The sequence below is a fragment of the Artemia sp. Qi Xiang Cuo genome, chromosome 1 (genome assembly GCF_049724085.1).
Source record: "Artemia sp. Qi Xiang Cuo chromosome 1, ASM4972408v1, whole genome shotgun sequence".
NCBI lineage: Eukaryota > Metazoa > Arthropoda > Branchiopoda > Anostraca > Artemiidae > Artemia > Artemia sp. Qi Xiang Cuo.
Genome location: NC_142794.1, coordinates 29,207,336 through 29,226,519, shown reverse-complemented (window position 1 = coordinate 29,226,519; position 19,184 = coordinate 29,207,336). Strand labels below are relative to the sequence as shown.

The following is a 19,184-nucleotide window of genomic DNA, read 5'->3' as shown; positions in this document are numbered from 1 at the left end:
TTACTCGAAAATCTTTAGCGTAAAGAGCGAGGTATTGACTAGGAGGCAAACTCAATCATGTATGTAATAATTTCTGTTCGTTTTAAGTTTTGATGTTGTTCCTCACTTTCAGTTGAAAAACTTGTTTTTTTATTCAATTTCTGATCATTTTTTTTAAATAATGCTGGGAAATCCGGCGCCCCTTTCATTGCAATATTGCTTCCCCAGGGAAACTTCTTCTATGTAAAGATCCTCTCACGTAGCCCAACCCCCCCCCCCACTTCCAGAAAAAATCCCCTGAAAACATTTGTATACTTCTCAATAACCAATACTATATGTAAACATTGGGTAAAGTTCATAACTTGCAGCCCTTCCCCCGGGACTGTGGGGGATTAAGTCATCCTCAAAGACATAGTTATTATTTTTTAGACCATGCTGAACAAAATGGCTATCTCAAAGTTTTGATCGGGGGACTTTGGGAAAAAAGGGAGCATGGGAGGGGGCCTAGTTTCCCTCCATTTTTGGGGGGTCACTTAAAAAGGGCACTAGAACTTTTAATTTCGGTTTGAATGAGCCCTCTCGAGATATTCTAGGACCACTGGGTCGATACGATCACCCCTGGGGAAAAAAAAACAAAACAAAAAACAAATAAACACGCAACCGTAATATTTCTTATTGCAAAAAATTCAAAATTCCACATTTTTGCAGATAGGAGCTTGAAACCTCTACGGTAGGGTTCTATGATACGCTGAATCTGATGGTGTGATTTTCATTAGGGTTCTATAATTTTTAGGGGGTGTTTTCCCTTTTTTGAAAATCAGGCAAATTTTCTCAGGCGCATTACTTTTGATGGGTAGAACCAATTTTGATGAAACTTATATATTTGAAATCAGCATAAAAATCTGACTTTTTTGATGTATCTATTGTTATCAAAATTACGTTTTTTAAAGTTTCGGTTACTACTGAGCCGTATCGCTCCTTACTTACAGTTCGTTACCACGAACTGTTTGATATGGCTCTTTTGGCAATAGTTGGGTTCTTTTGCTACCAGACATAGGCTTAGTAGCTTTTTTGGATGAAGTTGACTTTTTAACTGCAGCAGTTTTGGTTATTTTCTTGAATATGGGCCTTTTAGCATTAGGCTTTGCAGCCTCGGGTTTTCGACCTTGTCAGGTTTTACAAATTTAAGCGAATCAGTTCCTCCAGTAAACTTCAGACTTTAACAATTCCATTTGCCTAGCAACGCTTTAAAGGTGACTCAGATATGCTCGGAGATGCATATTCACAATTTTCACTTCATCGCCAACTTGGAAATTTGCCATTATATATTTGAGGCCAGACAGCTAGTTCTCCCACCTTATTTCAGGTCAGCAATGGATTTGTTGATTATTTCCGTGTATATTGGGTAGTTTGCCTTGTCATTTTTCTCCCTTTTACATTTTGCAGCCTTAGCTGATTTTAGAGCCTTTGCTTTCTTTTCCTTCTTAGCTGATGAAGGAAGCCATGCTCTGGGATTATGAAGATATTGGTACCACTTCAGCTTCAACTTTAGACATTGTAAATTCCTTTCAGCGTTTCTCTTTCACTATTGTGATAAAATCTGGAATACATGCTTATTTTCAAAGTCCAGTATTTATATTTTGGAAACCACCTAAACTAAAGGTTAGACAGGTCATTCTCTTATAGGTATATTTTTTCATTGCTTCGTCTATACTAATTTGCAAATGGGCAGAGAATAATGGAAATCCGTCAAAACTACTCTTCATTCTCAAAAACACGTTTGTACTAGCAATTTGGATCCTCGATGTTAACTTTTTATTTTTTATTAGTGAAATCCAGTACAAGTGCTTTCAGAAAATGTAAGTTATATTCATGTATGTTAGCAAATTCGTATTGAAATTAATTCTGAAACTCCAGCAAAAATACAGAAGGTAAAATAATAAGAAAAGAGACCAAATATTGAGGATTGTGTGTCAACTTTGTATTCTAATGAAATGAAATTTCATTTCGTTCTAGTATATTCAAAAGACTAAAATAGCGTTGTAAGGTTTGTGAGATGCGGAGGGGGGGGGGAGGGCTAAGTAAAAGCTAGCTGCTTTTATTTGTTTAGATCACAGCCTATATAAAAGTTCAATATACATGCCACTTCAAATCGAAGTATTTGAAACCTTTGAAATGTCTCTTTTTACTGTATAATTTTTAGTTTTGCTTAAAAACGAACAATAGAGAATACAAATTAGTGTAGTTATGAAAAAAAAAGTCCGATACATTAAAAATCTTTACATTTATATGAATAAGTAAGTAAAGCATGACTGCTTTTTATATTTCGGTATCTAAATCTGCATTAATGGTTGCACAGGGAGGATATCAGGAGGACACGGAGGCTTCTAAAAATTCTAAGAACAAGCATCTCTGGGTTTTTTTAATCCCTCTAGCACGACAGTTTTTTTTAAAAGATGAGGCGAAGGAACTCGGATACCTTTTTTTTAAAGCAAAGGCTTTTAATTCCTATGGAGTCTTTCAAAAGGCCAAAAGAAGTGTTGGGGCGAACCAATATGTTCAATGCTCACACTAAAACTCCTAGATGGTGGGATGAGATACAAGAACCCCGTGGCACTGGCTAAAGGCTTGTTTGTTAGAAGCAATGAAGGATTACATTTAAAAAAAAGGAAGAACAGAAATAGAGATTTTTTTTCTCATAGACCATTTTAGGGACCTTTGTACAACTGTTATTTCTACTAATTAAATCCAAATTTATACTAAACTAGAGTAAGTAAGATTAATTTGGCTTAAGCGGTGAATTTGTCTAGATTTGCAGGGCAATGCTCCATTGTAATTTGGGTCATTTTTAAGTTATTTATATTTTCTTTTATTTCAGTTCGTTTTACAAGCTGAAACTAGGTTTTTTTAAAAAACATTATATAAAACAAGGGATAAAAAAAAACTCAATTTCTTTTAAATCTGTATAGGAACCTCAAAGAGTCCTCTAGTATCAGAGTTTTAAGCGTTTTGTATCAAATTGTATGTGAATGCACCCCAACAGACCCGAACTTGAAGTTTACGATTAATTCTTTAATCTTTTTGTATATACTGAGGCGTGGGAAGAATACAAGGGAGAAAGGTCATTCTCTACTGAATAAAATACAAAACTAGCTTCCTCAACTGAAAGTAAAGAGCGACAATAAAAAAATGACTATATTTTATCATAGAGTTTAGGATATGCTGCCAACCCTTTAGTCCCCCACTCTTCACACGAAAGTTATAACTTATGCTTTATTAAGTTTTATTAGGTTGAGAAGTAAACATAATTCGGTAATTCCATAAAAACCTCTTAGGCATATACTCGATCTGAAGTACATTTGTATTTACAGTAATCGCCGGTTGATGCACCAAAGTGTTATCCTATACTATTTTTCTATACGCTTTATATCAAATCACATGCATCTGCAGCCTAATGGGTTCGAACACGGAGTGCACGATTAAATTGGCCTTTTCTATACTTTTCAAGACCATTGTTGTATATAAAAATGCATGGGCGATACATCACTGTGGACTGAATCTAGTATGCTAACTTTAAAAAAATAAAAGTGATTTCAAAATTCAAAAGGAACAGATATTATTCATATAAAAGGATAAATTCATATAAAAGGAATATAAACAAAGAAAATTGAAAAAAAAACTGCAAGACTATTCATTGTTGAATTTTTTCTGTATCTCTAAAATATGGCGAAAAATATCAACAGCAGGGCCAATTTTTATCCCAAAACCATTGACCAAATCAGATCTATGCATGACCAGTAAGGTGATTCCGTTAACTTCCTAAAATAAATAAAAACTTTCTTTACAAGCTCCCTGCAACTAAGACTGAGAAATTAAGATATACCTCAAACTTATAGCAAGTACAACTTTAGAATCTGGATTTTGTTCTTATGTATCTGTGTATCTTGTTATCATAAAAAAAATCATAGATGATGAAAGGAAAAAACATTGATGGCAGAAATTGAATAGTTGTTTGTTTGTAGATTTATAGTTTTTGGATGGCCTGCGGTGAGCAGTTTTTATACTTTTCTTAATCCAACTTTTTAATTATTTATTCATTTTATTGATCTACGTATTTATTTAAATTTACAATTCTTTTTGTTGTTGTTTTGGTTCGTTTTTTTCTAGTAATCGAGTCAAAATACATTCTAAGACCACACTGGCTACGCATGATGACAAACAACAAAAACAAATTAGGATTATTAAATAACCGAGAAAAGGGAGGTTATAACAGCCAGTGACAGAAAAGGTGTGAACAGAAAGAAGTAAAGCAGAAATTTCGGCTAGGACAGCCAAGCCGTCCCAAGCGCCCCAAAAAAAGAGTAGTAATAGTTGTATTGCTACGTACATAGTAACAGACTCGATGAATCAATTCAGGAATCTGTATCTTGCCCTAAGAGCTATATCCCTTATGTTGAAGGAATTTATTTATCTTAAGTTAACACAATGAGATTAAATAATTATTACTTTCTTCAATGCATCGCTGACTTCATTAGGTAATATACATTTTATTCAAAATTACTATATCATAAAAACTAACATTCTAATAATTCTTATTAGGCTAAATAGTCTGTTGACACATGACAAAAAAAAACAGCAGTGCAAATAATATATCAAAACGAAACAGAAACGGAAAAAAAAATTAAGACAAAAAAGAAGAACAGAAAGCGAAGAGAAGGTGGGCCCAATTATCTAGAAAAAATCCCACAAAAATGAGCAAATAGAAAAGAAACAACCAAAAAAAAGGATTACAACTCCAACACAGTGTCATAAAGCTACTACAACTCCAACACATGTATCTAAATACATCTTTAAGCACTTCTTCATCTAAACGCGTCCTTGAATAGTTTTTTTTTTCAAAAGTATTTGTAAATATTACCTAAATGCTTTTAAGCGAGATTTTGTGGGCTTTCCCGAGGAGTCCACCCATGCGATACGAAAAAAAAATTAAAGATAACCGATTTTTTTTTTTTTTTTTTTTAAGGAACTTCTCACATGGCCCGTCCAACCATACTCTCCCAAATAGTCTCTACAAAATTCCACACAAAATCCAAAGAGAAGGCAAGACAAATACTGAATATAAAATCAAATTAAGGAAAATTTTGAAAGAAACAAGGTGTATATTCGGCTGGAGTTCCTTGAGCAGAAGTTATTTATTTTAGGGGTCTAAAAAAAGGTTGAAAAGCAATAAGCTAAAAGTCTATCAGCGGCACCATCTATGTCCTGTCCCTTTCATCATTGATATTGTCTCCAGTACTGCTAAGCATAGCCGCTCGTAAGGACACAGGAAGATCTAAAATTTGAAAAGGATACTACTGTTAACGTTTTAGGGAAAGAAGGATGAACTTAATGAAGCCACAGAGGAGCTTTTATAGCTAAAATACTTGTAATTAGGATTAACTTGAATACAAATCAAACCGTGATATTTTGCGTGTACTAAATGCACTTGCCAAACGCTTTGTGCAAACGAACTATAGGTAAAGAGTTACCTGTGCTAATAGCAACTGAAACTGTAATGAAGTTAGGAAGTGAAACCTATATTTAATGCTAAATTGTAACAAATATTGCATTAACTTCTTTAGTTTCATCACCTAAGTTACAAAATCTTTTTATAGGGTTTATTCTGTGAATTAAAAAAAAACTACAAACAAACAAAAATCCATACTAAGAAACAAAGCTAGCTTTGCTTATGAAAGTAAAGAGTGAAGATGAAACTATAAATGACCAAAAATTACTGCTCAAAATATTATGCAAGGAATTTATACAAAACTATCCCAATTATTCTGACTTATGATATTTCCCTAAGATTTCTTAGAATTCTAAGAACTTCATCTTTACTGAGAACTGAACTTGCTTGAGTTTGTTTCTACTAAAAGTTGTCAAATGTCAGCCAGTGAAAGATACTGACAGCAAGGTCTTAGCCAGGATTTTTCTTGGGGGGTCGAGGGGGTTAAAATATTAATAAACGCATCAAAAATTATATTTTGAAGGCGATTATTCTTATTGTACAGTTTTGCCTTTCATTTTGAAAATGATACCAAATAACTTGAACTAAACAGCAAATGCATAGTAGCTACTTACTCAAATTTCATGTGCCTTGGTATATATTCCACTTAGAACACTAACTAAAGTACATATATTCCTTTCATCTTCAGTGTTTAGCTGCAGAAGGGTCTCATAAGCAGCTTGATTATTAAAAAAAAATTCACAATAAAAAAATTGCAAAATTTTTTTATGGCGACAGTTACAATCACTCAAATTCAATTACATTCACTCGAACTCTGTGACTCTTTCTTTTTCAGTTCACCATATGTTTACACTATGAGCATCAGAAACATCCTCAGTTTTTGAATATTAGTCAGACTAGAAATTTCGCTAAAGATAGAAGCAATTTCAGAAAATAACTTTAAGAACTAGTTTTAAATCGATGTGACAAAAACACCGTCGCTTACTATTGGGTATGATTCTGCAGACTAGAAAAAAAAAAGAAAAGCTTCAAGACGAGTTTGCTATAACAAATCAAATGAAGTTCCAGTAAAAGGTGAGAACATAAGCCTAAAATAAAGCCAAGTGGGTTTCTCTCAACTCGGCAAGAAAATTAATCCTCGATGGACTAAAACTTCTTCTTCTTCTTTCGAAAAACAGCACCTGGAATCTATAATAGACTCCTTTCGGCCTCTAACAGGTTTCACAGTCGAATTGGATGGTTTGTGGGAAGTACGAGTACTGTAGCTGCCATTTCCCAGCAATTTAAGGCCTATGAAGCAAAAGAGAGGATAGGAAATAATAAATGAAAAATAAAACCAAAAAAGGGTGAGAAAACGAGGATTTTGCCAGCCAGTGGCAAAACATGAAGACGAACAACAGGCAAATATTTCGACACGGACCTCCGCCAAGTCGTCCTCAGTGCTAAACAAACACGAAAAAAATAAATATAACCTTTTGGAGTTTACTGCACAAGATACGAACAGACACTGAATGAAAGACCAAGCCGAAACCATGAAAACGGGATCCCGTGTTCATGTGGGAGACTTTACATTGCTAGGACCCATCAACAACTTGGTGAACGTTTGCATGAACACAAAATTTTAATAGATAAGTCCCTGAGATTTAAAAATAAAAATGGCAACTTTGATTCTGCCTTGGCCCAGCACATTTTCGAAAATCCTACACATTTTGTTCTTTTTAAGGAGGCAACTTTAATATCTAATGTAAATGGCCTACCGCAATCTTTTAAAGAGGTAATTGAGATAAAAAAAAATATATAAACAGAAATGTGGCTATAAATAGAGACACAGGAGACATTTCATTAAGCCCAATTTATGACTAAAAGACTCAATTTATATTTGCACCCAGTCAAATTTAAGAGAGCCTATTTGCATATCTAATGCAAACTGAAATTTCAGACGAGCAAACAGTATTGCGAGGCAAAACATTCTTGCCCAATCTCTTTGGTAAATCCTTTTTTCATTGGTTTCGGCTTGGTCTTTCATTCAGTGTCTGTTCGTATATTTTGTAGTAAACTCCAAAAGGTTATATTTTTTTTTTTTTTTTGTTTTGTAATGAGGACGAATTGGTGGAGGTCCTTGTCGAAATAATTGATTGTTTTTCGTCTTCATATTTTGCCACTGGCTGACAAAATCCTCGTTTTCTCACCCTTTTTTGGTTTTATTTTTCATTTATTATTTCCTTTCCTCTCTTAGCTTCATATTTCATGTATAGCCAGTGTGGTCTTAGAAAGTATTTAATTTAAGGAAGTAACTATTCAACTCTTGCTACTCGCTCTCGCTCTCTTCTGCAGTCACTTCGCTCTCTTCAAACAACATTAATATCCACAAGAAAATTAATTATGCTTTCGTTCAAGTATCTTTCATCTGTTGCATTATAATTGGCTTTAAATAGCTCGTCAATATCTTTATTCGTCTTCAGTCTTTCAGATGTACGTTTGATATTTGCTGAAAGGTAAGCTGCGCTGTAGCATTCAAAATTATATGTTGTAAAGTCTCAGGCACTTTTAAAAAAAATCTGCAGTGTGGGTCGTCCCTTTTATTCCATTCATGTTCTTGCTTTATATGAACATGGAAAAATAATATGCTTAAACTACATCAGAGCAAGAATATTATAGAAACGTTAAAAATGGAGTTGGTTTATTTTATTACAACCTGTAGTTAAAAAACATATTGTAATAAAGAACATATTGTAGTTAAAGAACATATTGTAGTTAAAGAACATATTGAACATATTGCCAGCCCAGTTTCGCATACTTACTTCTTCTTTAAAAATGTCAGCTTCCCTTTTGAATCCAGCCTTGACGAAATAATCAAACACATCATCACTGGTCCATTGTACAGGGTTAGGAACGTCGCCGTAGGGCATGCTTGGTATATCATCATAATTCTTTCGCTCTTTCTTTACCAATGGAAATGTTCTTTCTTTACCAGTGACAAAGATGTTTGGTCCTGATATTAGGAATGTGCAATAAGCATGAGATTTATTAATAAACAGAACCAAATACCTCTAAAAGTTGTTCTTCTAATGGTTGAAGAAAGTGGTATATTCAGCGTCCAACGATGGACCTAGCAGCATTCATTTTTATCAGTAAAATTAATACCTGCTTGTAGTGATTTTTGTTCGTTTTAAGTTCTACTTGAACAAGTTCTACTTAGCTCAATAGTAACCGAAACTCTAAAAAGCTAAATTTTAATATTAATAGATAAACCAAAACATTTGGCTTGTTATTCTGATTCCAAAAATAAAAGATTCATTAACTTTACTATTACCCGTCAAAGGTTATGAGCGGCTCTGAGAAAATTTGCCTGATTTTCAAAAAAGGAAGAAAACATCCCCTAAAAGTCAAGGAATCTCGATGAAAATGACGCCATCAAGTTAGGCGTATCCGAGAGCCCTCTTGTAGAAGGTTCAAATTCCCATCTGCGAAAATGTGGAAATGTTGCATTTTTTGCTAGAAGAGAGATCAAGGATTCGTGTTTTTTTTTTCTGGGGGTGCCAAAAAAAGACTATGTCAATAAAAAACGGACAGAAATTAATTTAAAAAAAAAATTCCACGAAACAAGTTAGTCAAAATGAGCAGACGTAAATTCAAATAATCTTCAAGCTTAAAACTGCCACAAATCACCATCAATAAATAAATTAAACCCCAAACGAAAAGAAATTACAACAAACAGCCGAGTCAAACTGAAAACCAGTAAGAATTAAAATGAGTATGGCTGACAACCCCCAAACCTTTTCAAGACCAGAACATAATTTGCACTTTACTGAAAACAAAACACATTTTATAGATTTTCACCTTTTTGACTTTAATAAATAAAGGAGTATTAAGACTTTCAGGAATGAATATCAGAATATTTATTTTAAACTGACAATCTAAGGTTATTAGTTTTTTTAGTAAAGTGTAAATTATGTTCTGGTCTTGAGAAGAGATTGGGGGTTGTCAGCCCAATTCCTTGTCATTTTCGCTCAATTTGAGTTTGACTAGGTTATCTAATTTAATTTCAGTTCGTTTTGAGTTTCATTTAATTATCACTGGTGATTTGTGGTAGTTTTACACTTGAAACATAAGAAAAACTAACTCGTAGAATTTGACAACGCTTTCGTCCGTAAAAACTTAAACAATACGAATTTGATGCTTCCCAAAGCCAACTATGCTTTCAAAGGAAAGCTTCACCTTCTTAAACTTGTTTGCGCCATATGTTTTAGCTTAGTTTTGATGATTTTTAGCCTAATTTTTTTTTCTCCTTTTTTTTAATTTAGCACCCGCTACTGCCAAAAATTGTAGAAATTCATATGGAAGTCTTTTCAACAAAAATGAATTTTCAGTATTTTCTAAGTTTTGAAGATACTTATGGTGTATAAATTCCTTTTTTTTTCATTTTCCTTAGCACTCCTCAACGAAAGTAAAAAAAAACAAATAAAATTCTCAAATTTGGAAAACTCTATTTTCCGCGGGGGGGGGGGAGTATTTTCCACGGGTGAACAGTATTTTCTGCGAAGCAGTATTTTCCAAGAGGGGGGGGGGTATTCTCAGGGGAGTATTTCCCGCGGAGAGTATTTTCCATGGGGGGGGGGGTGGCAAACACCTAGAACCACTCTTCATATGGAAGAGCCTATAAGAAGCTTTTTTGTACCTGTGATGCTTTCCCCTAATCTCATAATAGCACTAATTGAGAAAAACTTGGGTCCAACCCTTTTTTTTGCAATGGTACTAGGAAAGCCTATGAGCTGCTAGTTGCTATAAAATTCGAGATAATCAACTCATTTCAGACTATGTGTATCATGTATATATATTTTAATATGGTTAGAGAAGTGTTTTATATGAAGTGAAAAATGTTTTCGCATAATGAGAAGGGAGTAGCCCTTTGCTGTCATGGGCAATAAGAAATCAAAGATATTTCTTTTAATAAGTTACCCGATTGTAACCTCAGTAAATGTTTTTTTTTTCTTTTTGTGTTATAGGAAACTGTTGAACTGAAAGGATAGAGTAATTGGGCCGAGGAGAGAAGAAATAGTAGAGTATAGTGGCTGTGAAAAGCAGAGGTAATGTATTTGATAGCGGTAGGAAGGTTGTTTTGTGTGTTTTTTTTTTATAACTGAGATATTATATGAGTATTTCAATGGTAGAAAAGATGAAGTAGTGAAAGGGAATGTAGAAAAATTATGTGAGAAATATACGAAGGTAACAAATTTATTTTCTAGAAAATGAAACAAGGAAAGGAGTTACATTCGGGATATCTCACTGTGGACCAAGAACCACAAGACAAAAGGAAGAAACGAAGAAGAATTTAAAAATTATACGGTCCCAATATTTTGGTGGTATGACAGTTCATGCTCATAAGACCCATACAGATAGGCACACTGACTCCATGAACAAACGAAGAAACAGTAATGTCTTTAAGAAGAAAGAAATAGACAAAAGAAGAAAACAAATATGACATGCTGCTACCTGCTGTTGATTCTATTTCCTCATCGCTGCTGATTTGAACCTCCTCGATTGCAGAAGATGGAGGGTGGTCAACATCAACTAATACCACCTCCTCCTCACTGCTAATTTGAATCTCTCCGATTTCAGAAGATGGCTGGACAATGGCAACTGGCTCATGAGACAGTTCTTCTTCTCTGGTACGTTTTTTCGATGATTCGTCAGGCGTAGAATCTGGCTCTCTCAGTCGTTTTGGCTGGAAAATACGGGACTTTGAACGGCATTGTAAAGACTATGGCAGGAAATTTGCAAAGCCCGAACGGGACGTTTTCTAGTACTTTTCACAAAGTTTGGTTGTGACCTTATAGTTCCTTCGGTGCTGGTTCTACGAACGAATTATGACCTAAGGATATGCAACCCTCCATCTCTGTAGACACGAGCATGTAAAGTTAGTAATTTATTTGCACTCAAAAAATTTTTGTTTATAATAGCAGCAATGTGAATCAATATTCAGATGGTTACGGAATATATATATATATATATATATATATATATATATATATATATATATATATATATATATATATATATATATATATATATATATATATATATATATATATATATATATATATATATATATATATATATATATATATATATATATATATATATATATATATATATATATATATATATATATATATATATATATATATACATAGTAACAGACTCCACATAGTAACAGCTACGTACATAGTAACAGACTCGATGAATCAATTCAGGAATCTGTATCTTGCCCTAAGAGCTATAGCCCTTATGTTGAAGGAATTTATTTATCTTGAGTTAACACACAGAGATTAAATAATTATTACTTTCTTCAATGCATCGCTGACTTCATTAGGTAATATACATTTTATTCAAAATTAATATATCATAAAAACTAACATTATAATAATTATTATTAGGCTAAATAGTCTGTTGACACATGACAAAAAAAAAACAGCAGTGCAAATAATATATCAAAACGAAACAGAAACGTAAAAAAAATTAAGACAAAAAAGAAGAACAGAAAGCGAAGAGAAGGTGGGCCCAATTATCTAGAAAAAATCCCACGAAAATGAGCAAATAGAAAAGAAACAACCAAAAAAATAGGATTACAACTCCAACACAGTGTCATAAAGCTCATAAAGCTACTACAACTCCAACACATGTATCTAAATACATCTTTAAGCACTTCTTCATCTAAACGCGTCCTTGAATAGTTTTTTTTTTTCAAAAGTATTTGTAAATATTTCCTAAATGCTTTTAAGCGAGATTTTGTGGGCTTTCCCGAGGAGTCCAACCCTTCTATAATAAAAAAAAATTAAATATAACCGATTTTTTTTTTTTTTTTTTTAAGGAACTTCTCACATGGCACGTCCAAGCATACTATCCCAAATAGTCTCTAATAAATTACACAGAAAATCCAAAGAGAAGGCAAGACAAATACTGAATATAAAATCAAATTAAGGAAAATTTTGAAAGAAACAAGGTGTATATTCGGCTGGAGTTCCTTGAGCAGAAGTTATTTATTTTAGGGGTCTAAAAAAAGGTTGAAAAGCAATAAGCTAAAAGTCTATCAGCGGCACCATCTATGTCCTGTCCCTTTCATCATTGATATTGTCTCCAGTACTGCTAAGCATAGCCGCTCGTAAGGACACAGGAAGATCTAAAATTTGAAAAGGATACTACTGTTAACGTTTTAGGGAAAGAAGGATGAACTTAATGAAGCCACAGAGGAGCTTTTATAGCTAAAATACTTGTAATTAGGATTAACTTGAATACAAATCAAACCGTGATATTTTGCGTGTACTAAATGCACTTGCCAAACGCTTTGTGCAAACGAACTATAGGTAAAGAGTTACCTGTGCTAATAGCAACTGAAATTGTAATGAAGTTAGGAAGTGAAACCTATATTTAATGCTAAATTGTAACAAATATTGCATTAACTTCTTTAGTTTCATCACCTAAGTTACAAAATCTTTTTATAGGGTTTATTCTGTGAATTAAAAAAAAAACTACAAACAAACAAAAATCCATACTAAGAAACAAAGCTAGCTTTGCTTATGAAAGTAAAGAGTGAAGATGAAACTATAAATGACCAAAAATTACTGCTCAAAATATTATGCAAGGAATTTATACAAAACTATCCCAATTATTCTGACTTATGATATTTCCCTAAGATTTCTTAGAATTCTAAGAACTTCATCTTTACTGATAACTGAACTTGCTTGTGTTTGTTTCTACTAAAAGTTGTCAAATGACAGCCAGTGAAAGATACTGACAGCAAGGTCTTAGCCAGGATTGTTGTTGGGGGGGTGAGGGGGTTAAAATATTAATAAACGCATCAAAAATTATATTTTGAAGGCGATTATTCTTATTGTACAGTTTTGCCTTTCATTTTGAAAATGATACCAAATAACTTGAACTAAACAGCAAATGCATAGTAGCTACTTACTCAAATTTCATGTGCCTTGGTATATATTCCACTTAGAACACTAACTAAAGTACATATATTCCTTTCATCTTCCGTGTTTAGCTGCAGAAGAGTCTCATAAGCAGCTTGATTATTTAAAAAAAAATTCACAATAAAAAAAATGGCAAAATTTTTTTATGGCGACAGTTACAATCACTCAAATTCAATTACATTCACTCGAACTCTGTGACTCTTTCTTTTTCAGTTCACCATATGTTTACACTATGAGCATCAGAAACATCCTCAGTTTTTGAATATTAGTCAGACTAGAAATTTCGCTAAAGATAGAAGCAATTTCAGAAAATAACTTTAAGAACTAGTTTTAAATCGATGTGACAAAAACACCGTCGCTTACTATTGGGTATGATTCTGCAGACCAAAAAAAAAATAAAAGCTTCAAGACGAGTTTGCTATAACAAATCAAATGAAGTTCCAGTAAAAGGTGAGAACAAAAGCCTAAAATAAATCCAAGTGGGTTTCTCTCAACTCGGCAAGAAAATTAATCCTCGATGGACTAAAACTTCTTCTTCTTCTTTCGAAAAACAGCACCTGGAATCTATAATAGACTCCTTTCGGCCTCTAAGAGGTTTCATAGTCGAATTGGATGGTTTGTGGGAAGTACGAGTACTTGAGCTGCCATTTCCCAGCAATTTAAGGCCTATGAAGCAAAAGAGAGGAAAGGAAATAATAAATGAAAAATAAAACCAAAAAAGGGTGAGAAAACGAGGATTTTGTCAGCCAGTGGCAAAATATGAAGACGAAAAACAAGCAAATATTTCGACAAGGACCTCCACCAAGTCGTCCTCAGTGCTAAACAAAAGAATAAAAAAATCTAACCTTTTGGAGTTTACTACAAAAGATACGAACAAACACTGAATGAAAGACTAAGCCGAAACCATGAAAACGGGGTCCCGTGTTCATGTGGGAGATTTTACATTGCTAGGACCCATCAACAACTTGGTGAACGTTTGCATGAGCACAAAATTTCAATAGATAAGTCCCTGAGATTGGAAAATAAAAATGGCAACTTTGATTCTGCCTTGGCCCAGCATATTTTCGAAAATCCTACACATTTTGTTCTTTTTAAGGAGGCAACTTTAATATCTAATGTAAATGGCCTACCGCAATCTTTTAAAGAGGTAATTAAGATAAAAAAATATAAACAAAAATGTGGCTATAAATAGAGACACAGGAGACATTTCATTAAGCCCAATTTATGACTAAAAGACTCAATTGATATTTGCACCCAGTCAAATTTAAGAGAACCTATTTGCATATATAATGCAAACTGAAATTTCATACGAGCAAACAGTATTGCGAGGTAAAATATTCTTGCCCAATCTCTTTGGTAAATCATTTTTCATTGCTTTCGGCTTGGTCTTCCATTCAGTGTCTGTTCGTATCTTGTGCAGTAAACTCCAAAAGGTTAGATTTTTTTTTCTTGTTTGTTTAGCACTGAGGACGACTTGGTGGAGGTCCTTGTCGAAATATTTGCTTGTTTTTCGTCTTCATGTTTTGCCACTGGCTGACAAAATCCTCGTTTTCTCACCCTTTTTTGGTTTTATTTTTCATTTATTATTTCCTTTCCTCTCTTAGCTTCATATTTCATGTATAGCCAGTGTGGTCTTAGAAAGTATTTAATTTAAGGAAGTAACTATTCAACTCTTGCAACTTGCTCTCGCTCTCTTCTGCACTCACTTCGCTTTCTTCAAACAATATTAGTATCCACGAGAAAATCAATTTTGCTTTTGCACAAGTATCTTTCATCTGTTGCATTATAATTGGCTTTAAATAGCTCGTCAATATCTTTATTCGTCTTCAGTCTTTCAAATGTACGTTTGATATTTGCTGAAAGGTAAGCTGCGCTGTAGCATTCAAAATTATATGTTGTAAAGTCTCAGGCACTTTTAAAAAAAATCTGCAGTGTGGGTCGTCCCTTTTATTCCATTCATGTTCTTGCTTTATATGAACATGGAAAAATAATATACTTAAACTACATCAGAGCAAGAATATTATAGAAACGTTAAAAATGGAGTTGGTTTATTTTATTACAACCTGTAGTTAAAAAACATATTGTAATAAAGAACATATTGTAGTTAAAGAACATATTGAACATATTTCCAACCCAGTTTCGCATACTTACTTCTTCCTTAAAAATGTCAGCTTCCCTTTTGAATCCAGCCTTGACGAAATAATCAAACACATCATCACTGGTCCATTGTACAGGGTTAGGAACGTCGCCGTAGGGCATGCTTGGTATATCATCATAATTCTTTCGCTCTTTCTTTACCAATGGAAATGTTCTTTCTTTACCAGTGACATAGATGTTTGGTCCTGATATTAGGAATGTGCAATAAGCATGAGATTTATTAATAAACAGAACCAAATACCTCTAAAAGTTGTTCTTCTAATGGTTGAAGAAAGTGGTATATTCAGCGTCCAACGATGGACCTAGCAGCATTCATTTTTATCAGTAAAATTAATACCTGCTTGTAGTGATTTTTGCTCGTTTTAAGTTCTACTTGAACAAGTTCTACTTAGCTCAATAGTAACCGAAACTCTAAAAAGCTAAATTTTAATATTAATAGATACACCAAAACATTTGGCTTGTTATTCTGATTCCAAAAATAAAATTTTCATTAACTTTACTATTACCCGTCAAAGGTTATGAGCGGCTCTGAGAAAATTTGCCTGATTTTCAAAAAAGGAAGAAAACATCCCCTAAAAGTCAAGGAATCTCGATGAAAATGACGCCATCAAGTTAGGCGTATCCGAGAGCCCTCTTGTAGAAGGTTCCAATTCCCATCTACGAAAATGTGGAAATGTTACATTTTTTGCTAGAAGAGAGATCAAGGATTCGTGTTTTTTTTTCTGGGGGTGCCAAAAAAAGACTATGTCAATAAAAAACGGACAGAAATTAATTTAAAAAAAAATTCCACGAAACAAGTTAGTCAAAATGAGCAGACGTAAATTCAAATAATCTTCCAAGCGCAAAACTACCCTAAATTACCATCAATAAACAAACTAAAACCAACACGAGCAGAAATTACAATAAATAACCGAGCCAAACTCAAAACGAGCAAAAATTAACATAAATAGGGCTGACAACCCCCAAACCATTTCAAGACCAGAACATAATTTGCACTTTACTGAAAACAAAACACATTTTATAGATTTTAACCTTTTTGACTTTAATAAATAAATGAGTATTAAGACTTTCAGGAATGAATATCAGAATATTTATTTTAAACTGACAATCTAAGGTTATTAGTTTTTTTAGTAAAGTTTAAATTATGTTCTGGTCTTGAGAAGAGATTGGGGGTTGTCAGCCCAATTCCTTGTCATTTTCGCTCAATTTGAGTTTGACTAGGTTATCTAATTTAATTTCAGTTTATTTTGAGTTTCATTTAATTATCACTGGTGATTTGTGGTAGTTTTACACTTGAAACATAAGAAAAACTAACTCGTAGAATTTGACAACGCTTTCGTCCGTAAAAACTTAAACAATACGAATTTGATGCTTCCCAAAGCCAACTATGCTTTCAAAGGAAAGCTTCACCTTCTTAAACTTGTTTGCGCCATATGTTTTAGCTTAGTTTTGATGATTTTTAGCCTAAATTTTTTTTCTCCTTTTTTTTTAATTTAGCACCCGCTACTGCCAAAAATTGTAGAAATTCATATGGAAGTCTTTTCAACAAAAATGAATTTTCAGTATTTTCTAAGTTTTGAAGATACTTATGGTGTATAAATTCCTTTTTTTTTCATTTTCCTTAGCACTCCTCAACGAAAGAAAAAAAAACGAAAGAATAAAATTCTCAAATTTGGAAAACTCTATTTTCCGCGGGGGGGGGGAGTATTTTCCACGGGTGAACAGTATTTTCTGCGAAGCAGTATTTTCCAAGAGGGGGGGTATTCTCAGGGGAGTATTTCCCGCGGGGAGTATTTTCCATGGGGGGGGGGGTGGCAAACACCTAACCACTCTTCATATGGAAGAGCCTATAAGAAGCTTTTTTGTACCTGTGATGCTTTCCCCTAATCTCATAATAGCACTAATTGAGAAAAACTTGGGTCCAACCCTTTTTTTTGCAATGGTACTAGGAAAGCCTATGAGCTGCTAGTTGCTATAAAATTCGAGATAATCAACGCATTTCAGACTATGTGTATCATGTATATATATTTTATTATGGTTAGAGAAGTGTTTTATATGAAGTGAAAAATGTTTTCGCATAATGAGAAGGGAGTAGCCCTTTGCTGTCATGGGCAATAAGAAATCAAAGATATTTCTTTTAATAAGTTACCCGATTGTAACCTCAGTAAATGTTTTTTTTTCTTTTTGTGTTATAGGAAACTGTTGAACTGAAAGGATAGAGTAATTGGGCCGAGGAGAGAAGAAATAGTAGAGTATAGTGGCTGTGAAAAGCAGAGGTAATGTATTTGATAGCGGTAGGAAGGTTGTTTTTTGTGTTTTTTTTTTATAACTGAGATATTATATGAGTATTTCAATGGTAGAAAAGATGAAGTAGTGAAAGGGAATGTAGAAAAATTATGTGAGAAATATACGAAGGTAACAAATTTATTTTCTAGAAAATGAAACAAGGAAAGGAGTTACATTCGGGATATCTCACTGTGGACCAAGAACCACAAGACAAAAGGAAGAAACGAAGAAGAATTTAAAAATTATACGGCCCCAATATTTTGGTGGTATGTCAGTTCATGCTCATAAGACCCATACAGATAGGCACACTGACTCTATGAACAAACGAAGAAATAGTAATGTCTTTAAGAAGAAAGAAATAGACAAAAGAAGAAAACAAAAATGACATGCTGCTACCTGCTGTTGATTCTATTTCCTCATCGCTGCTGATTTGAACCTCCTCGATTGCAGAAGATGGAGGGTGGTCAACATCAATTAATACCACCTCCTCCTCACTGCTAATTTGAATCTCTCCGATTTCAGAAGAGGATGGCTGGACAATGGCAACTGGCTCTTGAGACAGTTCTTCTTCTCTGGTACGTTTTTTCGATGATTCGTCAGGCGTAGAATCTGGCTCTCTCAGTCGTTTTGGCTGGAAAATACGGGACTTTGAACGGCATTGTAAAGACTATGGCAGGAAATTTGCAAAGCCCGAACGGGACGTTTTCTAGTACTTCTCACAAAGTTTGGTTGTGACCTTATAGTCCCTTCGGTGCTGGTTCTACGAACGAATTATGACCTAAGGATATGCAACCCTCCATCTCTGTAGACACGAGCATGTAAAGTTAGTAATTTATTTGCACTCAAAAATTTTTTTTTTATAATAGCAGCAATGTGAATCAATATTCAGATGGTTACGGAATATATATATATATATATATATATATATATATATATATATATATATATATATATATATATATATATATATATATATATATATATATATATATATATATATATATATATATATATATATATATATATATACAAACCTAAAATAACCTAACCTATCATCATCAAACCTTGAATTAAACTGAAAAAGTTGAATGGCAACCCTGAATAAATCCAAAGAGGAAAAAAGGTATTTTGGACATTTACCGGTGAATGTCGACATTCACGAATTTTCGGACATTCCCGGAAACACATACCGTCTCATAAGGTTTTTTTTTATTCCTGTTGCCTAAACAAAATATGTTTGGGAATTTCTCTAGTAAATCGAAGCATTGCTGGAAAAT

The 19,184-nt window shown here is 33.5% G+C and overlaps 1 protein-coding gene across 1 annotated transcript in view; it reads right to left on the bottom strand.

The window, feature by feature from the left end:
- Positions 1 to 3,584: 3,584 nt before the first annotated feature.
- Positions 3,585 to 19,184, bottom strand: part of LOC148956185 (uncharacterized) — a 41,032-nt gene continuing 25,432 nt past the window's right edge. Inside the window, exons 4-8 of the mRNA XM_089094364.1 lie at positions 18,304 to 18,538; positions 15,616 to 15,806; positions 10,979 to 11,210; positions 8,287 to 8,477; positions 3,585 to 3,798 (exon numbers count right to left, since the gene is read on the bottom strand). Coding sequence (XP_088950490.1) covers positions 3,667 to 3,798; positions 8,287 to 8,477; positions 10,979 to 11,210; positions 15,616 to 15,806; positions 18,304 to 18,538 — 981 coding nt within the window. The 3' untranslated portion in view covers positions 3,585 to 3,666. The remainder of the gene's footprint in view (positions 3,799 to 8,286; positions 8,478 to 10,978; positions 11,211 to 15,615; positions 15,807 to 18,303; positions 18,539 to 19,184) is intronic.